The 18869-nt window shown below is 49.2% G+C and overlaps 1 protein-coding gene across 1 annotated transcript in view; it reads right to left on the bottom strand.

The window, feature by feature from the left end:
* Klhl3 (kelch like family member 3) overlaps positions 1-18869 on the bottom strand; it is a 104654-nt gene that overhangs the window by 16254 nt on the left and 69531 nt on the right. The window contains exons 7-8 of the mRNA XM_051194542.1: positions 8248-8364; positions 5488-5637 (exon numbers count right to left, since the gene is read on the bottom strand). Of these exons, the coding sequence (XP_051050499.1) occupies positions 5488-5637; positions 8248-8364 (267 nt within the window). The remainder of the gene's footprint in view (positions 1-5487; positions 5638-8247; positions 8365-18869) is intronic.

Below are 18869 nucleotides of genomic sequence, written 5' to 3'. Positions count from 1 at the left end.
TGGTGTGTGTGCTACCTTCGTGATTTGTGTCTATCAAAGAAAATAGCAAGAAAGGGGTGGTTACAGCGATGAGGTTACAGCAAGGCCGACGCCTCTGTCTGGAGTGTGCCCCTCACTTTTATGTGGCAGAGTCTCTCACGGGAGAAGCAAGCTACCCTGCACTGGGGCCTGTGAGGTGGGAAACCAAAGTCCGCCAGCGGCTGTGTGAGTGAAGTCTTCCCCCAGACCAGGCTTTGGATGTCTGTCACCATGACCTCTAGCTAGAACCAACACAATCCAGCTAAGCCACCCTGGGACACCTGCCCACAGAAACTGCAAATGGTTAATATTTGTTCTGCTGAGCCTGCAAGGAATATGCAAACAGACGATTCGTAGTCCATAGGATCAGTGACAGGTCCTGAGAGCCGGTTTCCCTATCTCCAAAACAGGAATGATCGGGATTGTGGAAATTCTGAGTAGCAACTAGAGAGCACTTCCAGCGCTAGGCACCTTTGCTCAGTTCCGAGGTCCGCTGCTGTTAGCACTGCAGGGACTCCTATCCCTCGCGCTGCCATGGACAGGAAAGCCCTGGGCGAATCACTCAACCCTGCTGACCTTCAGTGTTCTCCACAAGCGTCCAGCCCCATTATAAGGACAGAAAAAAGGACAACGCTCAGCCTAAAACACGGGGAGTCTGCCTAGCAACTGTTATGTGAGCGGTATCCTGTGTCACCGTGGATGCCTTGTATAGCAAGGACAATGACACAAGAAGAAGCAAGATTCAAAGTACCCACCCCATGCCACCCCACCCCCGAGTTGCCATCAGGGAGTGGGGGCGGTGTCCAGACAGGAGCTCCACAGTTTACATTTACTCTGAGTGCTCAGCTTGGGTACCAGCCCAGCAGAAAGCTTCTCTCATTCCATTCTACGGTGCAAGAGCATCTTGGGCATTCCTCCAGTCGGCTCTTACGTTATGTAACTGTCGCACACATCTGAGTCCCCTCCCTTCACCTGAGAGTCTCTCGGAGGACAGACAGATGTGAGTGTTTGCACATCTACAACCTGTGCCCGCGCTGGGCAGCTGTGGAAGGGCACTGGGTGAATCGATTCTCACGTGACAGCCAAGTGCAGGCTGGGGTCGGAGATCTGGTCTCCCAGGGGTGGTGGCTAGGTTCACTCAGTGATGAATGGTTCTGTGGGCTGCACCAAGCATTCTACAGAGTAGGAGGACATCCTCCCTATACCCACACGGAAACACATGCGTGGGTGCCGAAGAGCTTGGGAAACAAGTGAGGTAGAGGAAACAGTCGGTGCTAAATCCTATTTCCTCACTTCTTTAAAAATACCTGTCATTCACGAGAACCCCGACTATCAGCCACCCTGTGCCAGGATCTGGACTGTGTACCAAGGACACCGGGGGATAATGCCTGCTGCCACAGAGCGTACAGCTTAGTGCAGAATGCGCGCTGCAGAGGGGAACCCTAAATAGCTGTCAAAGACTCAACCTGAGGTGCACACATGCTCCCGAAACCAACGCCCCTGTCCTTTACAGACCAACATTTACACCACCAGCACAGCCATTGAATGCCCTTCCCCATCTAAAAAGTCAGTTTTAGACAGAAACATTGTTGTATGAATGGTCAGCGTTAATTCTGTAACAGTGGTAGAGTGCTTGTGTGAGGCCCTAGGATCGAGTCCCAGCACTGCCAGAAGAAAAGAGCATTTATAATTGTATCAAAACAAAGATGTTGTTAAATAAATTTGATGACAAGCAGGCAAAGGCCATAGGTGGACAACAGAAAACACTGGGAGAGGTCACTGAGCCAAATAAACAGGGACAGACATGTGGCAGACTGTTAGATAATCCCCCCATTGGCCTAAGGATGGGCTTCAACCCCAGGGAATATGAACGGGCTCTGAAATTAGCAGAAACCACACCCAAGAACAAAACCGAGCAAGGCAATGTGACTTGTATAGGACAGACAGATGATGCAAGATGCAGAGTATAAACCCAGAAACAGCCCAGGACATGTGCAGTCAACTACTTACAGCTAAAGAGGCAAGTCCTGCAGGGGGAGGGGCCTTCCGACCCGTGGCATGCTACAAACATATATTCATACAAATGAAACGTGACCCTTACTTCATATCTCTTTAACCCCCTGAAGAGGTGCCATGGGTTTAAATGTGAAGCTTCAAACAGAAGGGAGTACAAGTTCGGGGAGGGGTTGTTTGTTTTCAGCTTAAACTCAAAATAAATCACAAAGGGACAAATTTGAAACCTCCAGGCACCTGCTATTCCGAGCATACTTCGGAAGACAGTATGAAGGCTCCTCGGAAAGTTAAAAATAGTTCTGACATATGATCCATCCATCTCACTGCCACATATATATTCAAAGAACATGAAGTCAATTTGTCAAGAAGACACAGCCACTGTGATGTAGACTACAGCCTTGCCACTGTGGCTAAGCTCAGCCTCAACCTGTCTGTCATGATGGGACAAACAGAAAGTGGGACCCAGTGTGGTGGAGCAGTATTCAGCCTGAAAAAGGAAGGAAATCTTGTCATTTGCAACATGTTTAAAGCCAGAGGGCTTAACACTAAGATAACCCAGGCACAGGACAGCTCTCAGCTGCGTGCACAGTCCAAAACAAGCAAGCTCAGAGACAGTCACAGTGTTACAAGAGGCGGGGGGGGGGGGGGGCCATAGAGAGCCGTTAATTGAAGGGTACAAAGCTTCTGTTACATGTAGAAAGGCTAATTCCAGAGCTCTGCCCTGCAGCATGGTGCCCACAGTTGATACAATGTTACACTGTCGAAAATTTATATGGCCATAATACTTGTTGGCTTGCTCAGTTTTGCCATTCTACCATGTAAACACACTTTAAAATATTTTTATTCAGACTGTACACGATAAACATATACTATTTTCTCGTCAACTGAAAGAACTAATTTTTATAAAGCCCAGTCTTCCAAAGATACTACTGAGAAAACAAAGAGACAAGCATGGGCTGGGAGAAAATATCATAAAGAGCTTAAAAAGAAAACTGCAAACTAAGAAAATGGACACATACAAAGGCCTAATGCATTTAATATAGAAAAGGCCCGTAAGATCTACCGATGAAAATGGACACTCTGTTAGACACAGGGACAAAGGACACAGAGAATTCTCCCCAAAAGAAATACAAATGAAGACATGAAACCAAGATCAATATCACTTAGGTTAGAGAGACACAACAAAAATATGTCCTTTAGTAAAAAATACTTGACACAGATATGCTTGCAGTACAAAAATAGAAATGATTTCAAAGACTACCAGCTGAGGCCTTCGAGGGACACAGGACACAGACCACACCAAGTACTGTGAGCCCCTTACGTCCCTTAGGATCCAAAGGCCGACTTCACCCATACTTGTTATGGTAGAAGCAGTTGGTAGCCTTTGGTTGCGTGGGGGCAGAAAGACATATTTCAGTCCGTTCAGAAGATCCCACATACGTGCAAATGCACGTTTTCAGTTATTCATGAATAAATGTACAGAGAAGTTTCTGGAAAGCAAACTCGGCTGAGCAGTGGCCGCAGTAACTTATACTTCACTCCTAAGTTGTGTGTTTTCTTACTAATCTGCAATAAATTTATGTTTCTATAATTAAAGAAAGATAAATGTCTTCATTTTAAAAATACAAGATGGGCCAGCAAGATGGCTCAGTGGGTAGAGGTACTTGCCACCAAGCTTAACACCTGGAGTTCAATCCCAGGGTCCCAGGAAGGAGAGAACGAACTCCCACCCATGGTCCACGCACACATGCATGCACACACACAAACACAGATATGCAGGGGAGGAGAGGGAGAGAGAGAGAGAGAGAAATTAAATGTAATAAAAATAAGTTTCAGATCAATGTTTCAAAAAAAGACATTGAGGGTCAGATGGCCAGGAAGACCGAATCTCTAACCCTGTTCTTGCACCTTCTGAGGGGACATGGGGTGACAAGTGCTGCCAGCAAGCACACCCAGGTTTGCACAAGTTTGCACAAGATCAGGTGTGATTCAGAGAGCAGATCTGGGTGAGGATGGCCCAGGGGGCCACCACAACGGCTGTGCTGACACTTGGACAAGTCATTGAACTTCTGCAACCTCAGTTTCCTTGGTAGAACTCGGGTTCTGTAAGGACCGGTGTTCAGGGTTGTGGAGACTTTTACATGAAACACACCAGTGCTGGCAAGTTTATGTCACCTGAAGTCATCTGGGAGGAGGGGACCTCAATTGAGAAAAGACTGGGCTGCAGGCAAGCCTGTGGGTCATTTTCTGGATTAGAGATTGATGGGGACAGGCGGGGCAGCCCATTATGAGTGCTGCCATTCCTGGGCTGGTGGCCCTGGGGTCTGTAAGAAAGCAGGCTGAGCAAGCCGTGGGGAGCAAGCCAGTGAGCAGCACCCTCCACCACGGCCTCTGCGTCAGCTCCTGCCTCCAGCTTCCTGCCCTGCTTGAGTTCCTGTCCTGACTCCCTTCAGTGACAAACAGTGACGTGGAGGTGTGAGCCGAACAAACCCCTCCTCCCCCGTTGTAGTTGGTCACCGTGTTTCATCACAGCAATGGTGACCCATAACTAAGACAGGAACTGCATAAGGACCAAGCTGCTTCCCACTCGTTGAAGGGTCTGTGACACATGCGCACACCGCACCGCATCTCCCACACCCTGCGCGACCCAGAGGGGTGTGGGGGCTGCCAGTCTCAGAGAAGAGAAGCCAAGTGGTTAGTGCTGGACAATGACCTGTTTCTCCAGCTCTGTGAAACCTTGGGAAGAGCAGGCAAGGAAGAGGGCAATAGTTAGCTGAGAAGAGGAGGAACGGGGTGAGGAGGAGGAGGATCGTGACACAGAAGGAGTCTCAACACTTTCTTGGTAACGCCCTGCTGTGTAGTCACTGGCTACTGTGACTCATTCTGCCTCCTTTCCCCGCTGGGTTGGCTGAGACCACCCCACCCTCGTCATGAAGACGAGAGAGAGAGAGAGAGAGAGAGAGAGAGAGAGAGAGAGAGAGAGCACCAAGCATTCAGCACCCCCAGCACTGACTGCTCTGAACCTCTGGGTCCCCTAGCGTCTTCCTTCCTGCAGCTCCTCCTTCACAGGGTCCCATTCCCCAGCTCCCTGCCCTGCCCACTGTCCGTCAGTCTAGCTGTCCTTCATATCTCTTCCCAAGGTGAGGAAAGGCATCAGGCTGGGAATGTCCTGACTCCCACGATGCAGCGCACCCACCCCTCTGCTTCTCCTGGAACAGCGCGCATGCGTGAGAAGAGGAAGAGAGCCGCCCACTTATGCTCACAGCTCGCTGAGGCTGCCACGGCCCCCTTGGAGGTCTAAGCAAAGCAAGCTCCCGGCAGGGAGAGGACCCGACAGATGCCATCTCTCGGGCCATAAATGCAGCCCTGAGCCAGAAAGAACTGGGGAGGGGTGGAAGGCCTCTTCCCCTGGACAGCCGTGAGTCTCGGCTGGCAGAGGCTGGCCCCCGGGCTTACCTTGGGCAAGCTGACGGGAGTCCGGGGTTTGGTCCTGGGGTTCCTGATCAAGAGCCTCTGGTCAAGGGGCAGTAGGTGGTACTTCATGGCTTCGATGAGGAAGTCCTTACAGGTGTTGTTGTTCTTTATCAAAGCTTCCTCCTCGACTGTCTGGGGACAACAGCCCACAGGTGACCCTCCAGCACAGGGTGTGACAACGCTTCCCTAGCCTCTCCCCAGGCTGGGTCATCATCCAACCCTCTGTACCACACCATCCCAGACTCCAAGAAAGGCCAAAGAGTTACAAGCTAGTGCACAGAGTCCCACTTCTAATCCCCGATCCTCAGTTTCCTCCTCTATAGAAATGGGTGTGTCACAGGTACAGACTCAATAGCTCAGTTCTGAGCTGCTAGCCCCAAGGAAGACACCGATGAACACTACAAGGCTTCTAACCTGAGCAACTCAGGTGGAGAGGCTGAATTCACTCAGCCCTCAAGCTAGGTATGTACAAAGAAGGCCTGGCCAAGCCTCTCCTGGCCCCATCCTCCTTAAGGAACAAACATATGGCCAGGGCCATCATCTTCTGGCAGCTCTGGGGCTGGCGAGAAACATGGATTGAAGAAACAAGGCCTTCACCTCCGGAACCCTCCTTTTCCCAGACAAAATCTGGGTTTCTTCCGCTTTCCCAGTAGGGGATGGAACTGGGCTGGGACAAATCATAAAGGTCTAGGGTTAAAGAAAAAGGGAAAGGAGGGTGCAATGCTCAGGCAGCAGAGCCCAGAGAGCTGCTGTGGCTTCCCCCTGGGGAGCCGGCTTTCATGTTCCCTACGGTGCAGGGTGATAAGCAGGCTTTAGATACACGTGGTGATGGTGATGGGGGGCGGGGTTAATACCACCAAGATGTACACTTAAGATTGATCAGAATGGGGGCTGGAGAGGTGGCTCAGGGGATAAGCACCAGCTGCTCTTCCAGAGGATCTGGGTTCCATCCCACAAGGTGGCTCACAGCTGTCTGCAACTCTAGGGAATCCAGTGACCCCTTCTGGCCTCCATGAGCACTGGACACACGTGGTACACAGACACACATGCAGGCAAGACATTCATTCATACACACAAAGCAAAAGACTTAGTAAGAAGGATCAAAGTTTAAAAGATGGTCAAAGTCATGAGGTGTATGCTGTTTTTGTCGAAGAACAACAGCACGGTGTCTGTTTGAATGCCGTTTTAAAATGCCTGTGGTAGCTGAGTAATGGTTTGCAACTGAGAGGCCTGCAGGCCGCACACTGTTGAGTGCTGGGCAGACTGCTGTCGTCTCCCCCCCCCTCCATGCACCGCCATCAGGTTAAGTTCTTAAGTTTCAAGGTCAAATAATGTTAACGAAGCATCCTTTCCTAGAGGAGTTGACCTCAAGAGGCCTGATGAAAGTCTTTTTTAAAGGAGGGTCCACATAACCTCTCTTAGGCAGTGATCCTCTTTCCATAGCAGACCTGACCTCCCTTCAATAACCGGAATAAGGTCACGTCTTTGATAAGTTTCTGGTGCGTAGCCTCGGAAGCTTCCTTAGCTCTCTGTGGAACCCAGACCCTTGGGCGTCCACCCTCACTGTGAAATTGAGTTATGTGCTGGAGGCCACCCCACCAGCACCAGCCAGTTTCCAGGGGACAGAGTCGGGGCGGCAGTAACAGTGGTAACTCAGGTGAGTTGGGGTGACATGTGGCCACCAGGTGGCAGTACTCTGGGGGCTTTCAGCACACTCCTAAGTACCTGTAAAGGTGTCACACAAGAAGACACACAGAGACAGCAATGTCACTGGCCCCTTAGGCCTGAACAACAGGGACGCACACACAGGACTTTACAAGTGAAGTACACGGCACCTGTAGCCCCAGACGTAAATTATCAGCTAGCATTCACTGAACACTGTCACGGGCTGTACATGGATTGTCTTTTTGTCCCCACACTCTCGTTGGGGCTGGGGTTACTTTGACCAGATAAGAGAACTGAGGGTCTAGCAGTCAAGTGTGGCTGTGGGTGGCCAGGGTAGAGTGTCACTGGAGGCCCCCTCAGGAACCTCTGCGGGCTGGCCACCTGCCTCTCCATTGTTAAAGCCACACATCTAGAAGGTTTGCAAGACAGTCTAACACCATTTACCGTGCAAAACAAGCCATCCTGTGTGTAAGCAAGACAGAGGCTCACAGAATGTCTGCTTCAGAGCCAAGTGGGCAAGGATCTCAATCATGACCCTCTCGTGCTGGCTGGGGACCCCAGATCACCTCCTCGTACTGGACAGAGCCCCCAGATCAAGCCTAGTGTCCAAGCTTCAAGACCCATAATTCAAAGGAGAAAGGGGGGGCTTGCAACCAAGAAGTCTCAAAGGGTTGTTATATGAACTAAATGAGAAAACACAAGTGTACCCCAGAATTCTTAATTTTTCTTCTTCTCTGGGAGGAAGTAGAACTCTATGCATCTATGAAGAGCCAGTTCTTCCAGCCTGACCTGGACCTCAGGTTGCCTAAGAGCACAGCAGAGGAGGAGCACGGGGACATTATGAAATGGCACTTCTTCCTCTGTCCTTCCGAAAGAACCTCAGCTCACACAAAGCATGCTGCAGGCTCTGTGCTCACTGCCTGCCCGGATGCTCACAGTCCTTAGTCCTCACAACAGCTCTTCACACTCAACCCAGGGCCTCGATGCCCTCCATCCACACAGAGACTCATGACATGCTGCAGGCACACCACACAGCCAGAGCTGCCTGCAAACACCTCTCTTCCTGCAAACACCGACCTGAACCAGGTAATCCCTGGGTAAGAGAGGGAGCCGGACATGTTCCATCAGCTTCGCCATGTGGTCTAAGCGAGTCTCCTTCTCATAATTGATCCATGAAATCACAGCTTCAAACACCTAGGAAGGAAAGAGAATGCTTGCTAACAGCTGCCCCAATTCACGAACCTGGGAGGAAAATAAAATTGACAGTCATCCGCATGGGTATTTCATCTTAAGACTTGATGTTTACAACAAAACAAAAGTAGAAAGGCCATGAATGTCAGCTGGCCTGCTAGAGAACACACGGGTAGAATAATAAGCCCGCTATCCCAGATGTGCAGACGTCTGATGGTCATTTAAGGATACAGATGCAGAGTGGTAACTGAAAACTAGGATGTAAAAGATGCCCAAAAGGACCAGAAGTCTTGGGTGTATGGTTTCCTCCCCTCTGCCTAAAGCTGGCTGTGATGAAGAATGTGACACAGAATGCCATCCTCCTTGGACTTCTCTGTTAAGGAGAGATTTGACTTTTATGCAAATCAAAGCTGGGGACCCTGGCTCAGAAAGGAAAGACTGGGATTTGCTTTGCACAGGGTTAAGTCCAAACTCAAACTCCACACCATCATGCACACAGGGACTGGCAAAATCCAGACCTGATGAGGCTGAACCAACCAGTAGTATTGAAATGAATAAATATAGCTTTGGGGAAGGAAGGGGATGTGGAGAAGCCAATAAAAGATGGAAATATGCACAGTGTTTGATTTTTAAAAAAAAATATTCCTGCTAGAGTGAAAGCCTGCTAAAACGCTCATTTACATGGGCAAGAACATGTCCAAGGTGTCTGCTGCAATACTATTATAGTAGGATGTTTTAAAGAAGAACCTGGCTGTTTCTGCTGTTAAAGAGGGTAAAACATGGGCTGGAGAGATGACTCCGTAGTTAAGAGTGCTTGTTCTTGCAAAGGGACCCATGTTCAATTCCCAGCATCCACATGGCAGCTCACAACCCTCTATAACTCTAGTTCCAATGCCCTCTGTAAAGTTGATCAAATTGTACACTTACTGTGTATAGCTTTGCAACCTCTACCTTAATATCAATCTTACTTTCAAAATACAGTAATAGACCATATTAAATAAGAATCAGATCCAGGAGCTTATGGACACTCCAGGAAGTACAAGGCAGGCTCACTTGTAAAGAAAACTACTGGCTAGTGAGTGCAGGAGAATGACAAAATTAACAAAACCATTTTTGCAAGCACCATCACAGTAACTGGCAGTGGACGCTAATGTGGTATGATATTTCACTCTTTTGGTTCTTGGCCTTTGGGGGGTCCACCACCCAGCCCCCAAATATATACATATCACACACGGAAACTTATTTTTAATTATTAATGTCTGACCTTAGCTTGGCTTGTTTCTTGCCAGCTTTCCCTAATTTATATTATCTTGTCTACGCTTTCCCCCTGGGCTTTTCCTGTTCCCTTCTGTAAATGTTACTCTGTGGATTGCTGTGTGGCTGTGTGGCTGGGTGGCTGGGTGGCTATGTGGCTGTGTGGCTGGGTGGCTGGGTGGCTATGTGGCTGTGTGGCTGTGTGCTGGGTGGCTGGGTGGCTGTGTGGCTGTGTGGCTGTGTGGCTGTGTGGCTGTGTGGCTGTGTGGCTATGTGGCTGTGTGGCTGTGTGGCTGTGTGGCTGTGTGGCTGTGTGGCTGGGTGGCTGTGTGGCTGTGTGACTGGGTGGCTGTGTGACTGGGTGGCTGTGTGGCTGTGTGACTGGGTGGCTGTGTGGCTGTGTGGCTGGGTGGCTGTGTGGCTGGGTGGCTGGGTGGCTGGGTGGCTGTGTGGCTGTGTGGCTGGGTGGCTGGGTGGCTGTGTGACTGGGTGGCTGTGTGGCTGGGTGGCTGGGTGGCTGGGTGGTTGGGTGGCTGGGTGGCTGGGTGGCTGGGTGGCTGTGTGGCTGTGTGGCTGTGTGGCTGGGTGGCTGTGTGGCTGGGTGGCTGGGTGGCTGGGTGGCTGGGTGGCTGGGTGGTTGGGTGGCTGTGTGACTGGGTGGCTGTGTGGCTGGGTGGCTGGGTGGCTGGGTGGTTGGGTGGCTGACCTTTGACGTCCTCCTCCTTCGCATTCTCTTGATCTTCTCATGCCTCATTTCTCCTATTTATACCCTCTGCCTGCCAGCCCTGCCTGTCCTTTCTCCTGCCTTGCTACTGGCTGTTCAGCTCTTTAATGAAAATCAGGTGTTTTAGACAGGCAAAGTAACACAGCTTCACAGAGTTAAACAAGTGCAGCATAAACAGAAGTGACACACCTTAAAACAATATTCTACCACTAACATCAAAAGTTGTATAGGAACAAGAATTCCCTTCTTAGCATTGTGCCACAAGTGACATTCCTTACCAAGCATGCAACACTCTCCCTGACAGATACAACCTTAGACAGGGATCAAGTTTACTAAATTAATTTTACTACCAGTAAAAAAACAAACCTGTATTTTTGTTTGTTTGCTTGCTTGCTTGCTGTTGTTTTTTGAGGCGGCGTCTCTCTGTGCAGTCCTGGCTGTCCTATGTAGTCCTTGAACATCAGAAATCCTCCCGCCTCTGCCTCCCAAGTGCTGGGATTAATGGCGTGTGCACTAATGCAACTAGTCATTAAACCTGTATTTTTAAGATTTATTTTTATTTGTAGTAAATGCAGTATCGCAGAGGGCAGAGGAGGGCATCACCTCCTCTGGGACTGGAGTTACAGACAGTTGTGAGCCACCAGCTGGGTGCTGGGACTTGAACCTGGGTCCTCTGCAAGAGCAGTCAGTGTTCTTAACCATTAAGCCACCTCTCAAGCCAAGAACTTGGTTTTTTTTTTTTTTTAAACAAAATAGAGCAGAACTAAAAATAAAAAATGAGCAGTGATGGGAGATGTCATTCTGTAAATATGTTTCTCTTATTGGTTAATAAATAAAGCATCATTGGCGGGACTAGGAGACAAGGAGGATTCAAGGAAGGAGTAGGGAGGAGATTCAAGATGGAGGACAGAGGGATATGAATGCCGGGGCCTCTCTCTGGTAAGATGAGACCACGTGGAAATATTTAGGTTAATAGAAATGGGTTACTATTTAAGAAAGAGCTAGCCGATAAGAAACTAGTAACAGGCCAACAGCTTTATATCAAATACAGAGTCTCTGTGTGTTATTTGTGGCTGGAACAACAGTGGGTCCAGACTAGCAGGAAAATTACTCATAACAGAGCAGTATACTTGTGCAGTATTTTTCTTGTTTCTGAATGTAATAAGTTATATATTAATGAACCATAAACATGAGAATATCATAGAAATCCTCCTTGTATGTCTTAAAAGTCATAAACTCAGCAGTTTTGTCCCTTAGACACAGCATTGAGTGTTCACTCAAACACTCTTGTCAGTGAAGGGTGGATGGGTGAGCTCAGAGGAAGCCTGTGAGGAGGCCGAGACAGCTGGCCATGCTGATATGGAAAGCCAAGCTGCGGAGGAGGGCTGGGATCTTGGTGGGTAGCACAGAGTCGGAGACTGGCAGAGAAGCCTGCCTTGTTTGGAGGATGTGGAGGGCTATCGACATGCTGCCCAGCTCGCATGCTGTCCACACCTCTTCCTGTTGCACGTTACCTGATTGTGAACTCCTACAGGAATGAGAAGTCGGCTCTCTGACTCCCTGCCCCACATAGTTTGGTACCAAGCGGCTGGGTGACAAAGCTTGGCTGAGGAGCAGATTGTGAAGCCTTGTGTAGGTAGACTTGCCTCACGGTCACATTCCTCCCCACCAACAAGCCTACTCTTCTCTTTAAGGTGAAAACGCAAGGCCTCTCCTCCAATGCTGTGTGGTATTTACTTTCTCTTTACTTTGGCTGGACCAGCCTAACCTGCTCCCCTCAGTTGCTCAGCTGTGAAAGCCACAGCCAGGATCAGCACCAACCTCCACAGCGCCTACCCAAGACCACACGCCTCTATCATGTGGGCTCCATGCTCAAAAACAAACAAGCAAATAATCGAGCAAACGGCTTTGGCCCTGAGTGGACTTGAAGTTGTCCCCAATATCTCTTCCCACAGAGGCCTCGGAGACACCATTCTCCTGACTTCTCATGAAAAGACAATGAGCCAATGCTCTTGACCCTTTGTCGACGAGTCCAACCCAGAACTGGAAAGAGGCAGATGTGTGGTCCCCTCCAGGCCAGCTGTGATTTCCCTTGTTTTTCCCGATAGTCCCACCAGCCTCTCAAGTGTATACTAGCCTGACTTGGCAGAGTAGAGCCCGCAGGCCAGATCCAGCCTGCACCTGTTTTGTAAGTAAAATTTCGGTGGAACAGTGCCAGCTCACTCAGACTCCCCAGACTGCTTCCTGCCCAGCAGCAGAGATAAGAAGCTGCCCAGCACAGGGCCTGAGATACTCACTACAGGCTGCTGACAGGAAAGACTATAGCTCGCACTCAGCCGCTCAGCGACATCTACAGAAACCCCAGGGCTTCAGGCACGGGCTGGGGAAATGCTTTCTTGATGACTGTTTTCACAGGCTTCCTGATGAAACACAGCTGCTCACACTTGGGGTCTCACACTCAAAGAAACAGGGTCATTCCCTCACTGACTTACGCTGCTGGACCACTTTCTTGGATGCTGTAAATACAAAAATGTTGTTCTGGGCCCTCGGTCCTCTGGTGTAAGCACAACCGTGGTAAACGCCCACCCGCACCCTGGTTACACGGGCAGCCAAGGGCAGGCTGGACCTGAATGCCTCAAGTAGGAGGACTGGGCACTGATGCTAGCTTTCAAAATATTGTTTGAAAATCAAGACGGGGGATGAAGAGCAATAAATGGGGTGGTACCTCAGCAAAGTGTCCCCACGACAGGGGGGAGGAGATGCTCATGAAGCAATACCGAAGAAAAAGCTAGGTCCCCGCCCATGGCCTCGATTGTTAATCAGGACCAGAGGATTTTGATCAAGGACATTTTACATGCATAACCTCATTTAATCTACATGAAACTTCCAAAGGAGGCGTCATGGTTTGTGTTTTAGAGATGGCCAAACAGCCACGGAGAATAACAAGTTATCAGGCCAGGGACCCTGCTGCAAGCTCACCTCGAACCCTGAGCCCCAGGTTTGAGTGCTGTGCAAATAGTGCATCTCAGTCCTGAGTGTTTGAAAACGCTGGCCAGCTGCAGAGCTGGGAGCCAAGTTCTTAAGCCTGTAATACTAATTATAGCCCTCCGCACTGTCCCGGGACATCAGCCCAGGGGAGGGATGGGGCAAGGCATTTGCCAAGTCTGCTGCCACAAGTTTTAATTAGGGTTCTGTTTCTTTTCTTGATTTTTTAAAATTAAAATATATTTACATCATTTTCCCCTCCCCTTTCCTCCATTCAAACCTTCCCATAGCCCCCTCCTCCTTCTCAAATGCATGCCTCCCTGTGTGTGTGTACATATATACACATATATATGCATACATACACATACATACTCTACTGTATCCGTTTAGTGTTGCTTGTATGTATATAATATCTAGCTGACCGCTTGGTATTGGGTAAGCAATTAAGATGCTCACCGCTGGTGGAAACTGGTTTTTCTATTCCCATTAAAACATTTGAGGACTTTTTAAAGCAATGTATTAATTTTTCTGTCAAAGGTCAACTTAAAGCATTGCATAGGATGTACCAGGGTTCCTGGGCACCCTACAAAGCTAACTGGCAATACACCATGAGCTAGAGAGTGTTAAGGGAAAGGCGTGGGGAATATTCTTTCCACATCTGTGCAAACATCTACCCCTCGGTAGTGAACTCTTGCCCCCTCCTCAACTCAGTGGCAAAGCCAGCGTGGGTAACTGTGGCTGTTGGCAGTCTCCCAAGTCTCCCCGGCCCTGCGGCTCTCTCTCTCTCGATCCTTTCCCTTGCCTTTCTTCCTTTTTTTTTTTTTAATGTGAGCAATATACAACCCTTAAAAGTCATTCTGCCCCATCGGTAATTCAAGATTAATTTCCTGCAAATGAAAACGACTCTGAGATTCCATCTTACACCTACCACGGTGGCTAAGATCAGAAACGGAAGTGATAGCTCACGCTGGCGAAGATCCGGAACAAGGGAACACTCCTCCACTGCTGGTGGGAGTGCAAACTTGTGCAGCCACTTTGGAAATCAAAATCGGTTTTCTCAGAAAATTGGAAATGAATCTACCTCAAAACCCAGCTTTACCACTCCTGGGCATATACCCTAAGGACACTCCTTTCTACCACAAGGACACTTGCTCAACTGCATTCATAGCAGCTTTATTTGTAAGAGCCAGAAACTGGAAACTGTAGCAGAAGAAATAAAAGACCCAGAGACTGATGTTGGGGTTCAAGCTTCAAGTAGAAGATCAGAAAAGCAAAGCAGCTGGCCGCTAGCTCTCACTCATGCTGAAAGGGATGATCCTGTCTCCACGAGCTCTCAACAAGCCCCAGACTGCGGCCTCTTGGTGTGGCTGGAGAATGAATGCCTTCCTATTCTCAGCGTGGCTGGAGAATGAATGCCAGCACTGAGACCCTATTCCTGTCTTAAATACCTCTCGTGAGTCCCGGGATTAAAGGCATGAGATCCCAAGTACTGAGATCACCTTTGTGTAAGCTGTTTCTCTTTAAGACTGGATCGGTTTCCTCTAGTTCAGAGTGACCTTGAACTAACAGAGATCCATCTACCTCTTAATCCTGAGTCCTGGGATTAAAGGTGTGTGCCTGCCTTCTACGGCTTGTGGCTGACTTTGCTTTCTGAATCCTCAGGTAAGCTTTAATAAATCATAAATAATATATCACCACAGGAAACAACTTAGATGTCCTTCAACCGAAACCGAAGACTGGATAAAGAAATATAACCTGGATTTCATGGATTTAAGAGACTTAACCGATTTCTTTCTGACCCATGTCTAAAATGCAGGTGATTCCAGTCAGTGCTGTCTAGGAAAAGCCTCGTTGTCTTAGGGTTTCCACTGTTGAGCTAAAGACGCCACCAAGAGGGAGGGGAAGGCAAGGGTGCATTGCAGCTTACAGCTGGTAGCCATCATCCAGGGAAGTCAGAGCAGGAACTCAACGTAGGACCCCGTAGGGTCACTGCTTACTGGGTTGCTCCGAATGCCTTGCTTAGTGTGCTTTCTCACAGAACCCATGACCACCTGCCCAGGGACGGCAGCACCGCAGTAAGCTGAGCCCTCCCACATCAGCCACCAGTGAAGGTGACACATCACTCGCCCAGGGCCCATATGGTGGGACATTTTCTCAGCTGAGGTCGACTCTGGCTTGTGTCAAGCTGACATAGTAGATGCACCCAGCAAGTCATGTTTCATAAGATGGCATGGAATACCTGAGCTGTTGAAAACTCATATTCAGATACACGCGTTGGTTTGCTGAGCCCCACAGCAACGGCATGGCAAACTGCCCTAGAACTTGGAAAGTGCTACGTCTCTTCCTTCTACATGTATCCCAGGAGTTTGCTATCCTGCCTTTGTCCTTTCAAGGGTGCCTATGGCCAGAGCCTCTCAGGACGGAATGCAATAAGCAAAGCGTCTACCTGCTGGCTTAGATGACCCACTATACCCACCTTGTGAAAGAACCCTGGGGGGGGGGCCTTTGTATTGGCTCTGTCACTGTGGGGAGAGGAGATAATGGGAAGTCTATCCAAAGACTAGTGATACTGTTTGACTCTGCCATTGTATTTGTCCTACCTCAAGCAACAGGTGTGTGTGTGTGTGTGTGTGTGTGTGTGTGTGTGTGTGAGTGTGTGTGTATGTGTGGGTGGTGGGGATGGAGGTGTGGTATGTGTGTGTGTGTGGTGTGTGTGGTGTGTGTGTGTGGTGTGGTGTGTGTGTGTATGTGTGGGTGGTGGGGATGGAGGTGTGGTATGTGTGTGTGTGTGTGTATACATGTGTAGGAGTGTGTTCACTTGTGCATGCCCCCGTAGAGGTGGAAAGGCAACACTGGTTATCTCCTGGTACTTGGTGTCTTGTTTTTGGAGACAGGAACCAGGAATTCGCAGCTTTAGCTAGGATTCCCAACCAGTGAGTCCCCCAGATCCTCCTGTCTCCTCTCCTCAGCACCCCAGTGAGTCCCGTCTCCTCTCCTCAGCACCAGGGTTATAAACATGCACTGCTATGCCTGGCCCAGCTCCAACACAGGTGTTGATATCTGAACACACGCCTGGACAAGAGCACGTCACCCACTAAGCCATCTCCCTAACCTCAAGCAGCAGGAATTTTTAAAACAAAAACCAAATGAAAAAAGCCCTGCTCTGCCAATCCACCCCCCACCTCCACCTGCCCTGCCCCCCACCTCCACACACCTCCACACATCCCTCCTCCACACGCCTGCTCTTTTCTCCGAGGAAATACTGAAATGAGTCCAGACGGCTGGCCTAGGGCGGATCCATCCTCAGCTTGCCTCCCTCACTCCTACTGGGAACGTCGGCTGAGCATCCTCAGGGAGTCAGGAACTGTGCGCAGTGCAGAGGATGGCTGTGGTGCCCTGGGCTGGCCTCGGGGAGCCTGAACTCTAGATCACACCCATAAGCCAAACCAGGAGAGCATCTCCTGAGTCAGCACCCTAAAGCTACCCTTGGGCAAGCTGGGAGTCACAGTGGGACTCCTAGCAGGGGCAAGGATGGAATCTCCCGGTAAACAGTATTTTCTGCACTCTAGGCAATTCCATGAATGTTCCATTCCTTCCAGGAACACAGCTTCAGGGTAAATCCCGGGCCATTGCTACCCACTTGTACAGACGAAAATGCTGAGCCTGGGAAGGTCTATTCTAGTCTCTTACTCAGCAAATATTTTCATTGTCTCTCAGGAGCCTGGCGTCACTCTAGAAAGCAGCTCGCCCCTCTGGCCACGTGGTGGACATTTTCTGGCAGGAGAGAAGTTGCTTATTTTAGCAACTTTCCAGCTCTGAAGAAGTGAGCTTGACTGGACCCGCCACTGCTACATACATTGGCCATTAACAGTAACGTACCAGTCTCCTCAGCCAATGTCTGCAGCCGGGCTGTACTTCATGATACATTCACAAGAGCCTATGCTCTCACACAGTAGGTACAACATGTAGCTAACACAACTGTTTAAGGGTGGGTTTAGGCGAGCCCAGGTTATATAATTACAAACCCAGTTGAATTTCCACTTAAGATCCCTAACATTACTTCAAATACATTTTTTTAAAACCAACTATGAAACAAAATAGGAAGGAAAAGCTATTGTGTGTGCCAGAGATCACTTATCACATCCAGTATGATTACAAGAAGTGGGAATCATAAAATCTGGGGCACAATTTTCAAAGCACATTCAGATGGCAAACACTCGTCAGAAGGTTTTGAGCTATTTGGCTTCTGGCAGTATTTGATCTACAAGAAAAATAAAATCATGAGTTTAGGGGCTGGAAAGATGCTCAGTGGTTAAGAGCATGGGCTGCTCTCACAGAGGACCTCAGTTGGTTTCTCAGCCCCCACACGGCAGCTCACTACCATTTTAACTCCAGTTCCAGGGGATCCAATACCTTCTTCTGGCCTGCAGACATGCACGAGCATCTCTGAGTTTGAGACCAGCCTGGTTTACTCCAGGCCAGCCAGGGTCACACAGTGAGACCTCGTCAGAAAGGGAGGGAAACAGTTAATAAGAAAAGGCAGCTACTATTTGTTAAACCCTTCTTAAAAAAAAAAAAACAGTTATATGTATGGGTGTTTTACCTACATGCATATCTGTGTACCACATGTGTGCCTGGTACCTGCAGAGGCCAGGAGAGGATATCAGACTCCTTGGGACTGGTGTTACAGATGGTTGTGAGCCACCATGTGGATGCTGGGAACCAAACCAAAGTCCTCAGGACAAAAAATAAATAAATAAAAGCCACTGTTCTTAACTACTGAGCCCCCAAATCCTTCTTTTTGGTAAATCTCGCTCTTAAATATACTAATACAATCAAAGAAACAGATAATATTTGTGTTATAACTTTTCATGTTGCCGTGGCCAAATCCCTGATAAGAAATGACTTAGTGGAGGGTTAACCTATCTGGCTCATGGTCTGAGGAGAGTAAGTCTGAAGGCATGGCAGTAGCAGCAGCTTGAAGAACATGAAGCTCCTTGCTCACACCCTCACAGACCAGGAAACAGAGAGAAAAGGAAGCAGGCACTCAGCCGGCTTTTCCCTCCTCCCCTTTGGGATCCTAGCCCACAGGAAGATGCCATCCTCGTTCAGGGTGTGTCTTCCCACTCAACTAATCCTTCCTGGGAAAACTCCTCCCAGACACACCCAAATATTTGCCTCACTAATGCCCTGAGACTAGGAGTTTCTTAAACCATTTCACAGTCCAAGTTTACCATCACCAGCATACCCCCTTGTCAACTCAATACCCAAATACACCACTTTAATCCCGAGCTTGCCATCCACAGCCCTGAGAGTCTCATATCATCCAAACGTCACAGACTAAACAATCCCATCCCAAAAGAGAGGAACGGGAGGCTGGTAATGAAGCTGGGACCAGAGAAGAGCAAAACTCAGCCGGGAAAGACAGCTGCGTCAGGGCCCTGGCATTACCGCTGATGTGAGCAGCCCCTGCCTTGCAACACTGTGCTGCGGCTGTGGCCTCTCTCCAGTCAGCTCCACTAGGTGCCTGCACCTTCCCTCACCC

The sequence above is a fragment of the Phodopus roborovskii genome, unplaced genomic scaffold, assembly GCF_943737965.1.
Source record: "Phodopus roborovskii unplaced genomic scaffold, PHOROB, whole genome shotgun sequence".
Lineage (NCBI taxonomy): Eukaryota > Metazoa > Chordata > Mammalia > Rodentia > Cricetidae > Phodopus > Phodopus roborovskii.
Note: the sequence above shows the minus strand (reverse complement) of the source record. Positions and strands in the feature narration are given on the sequence as shown.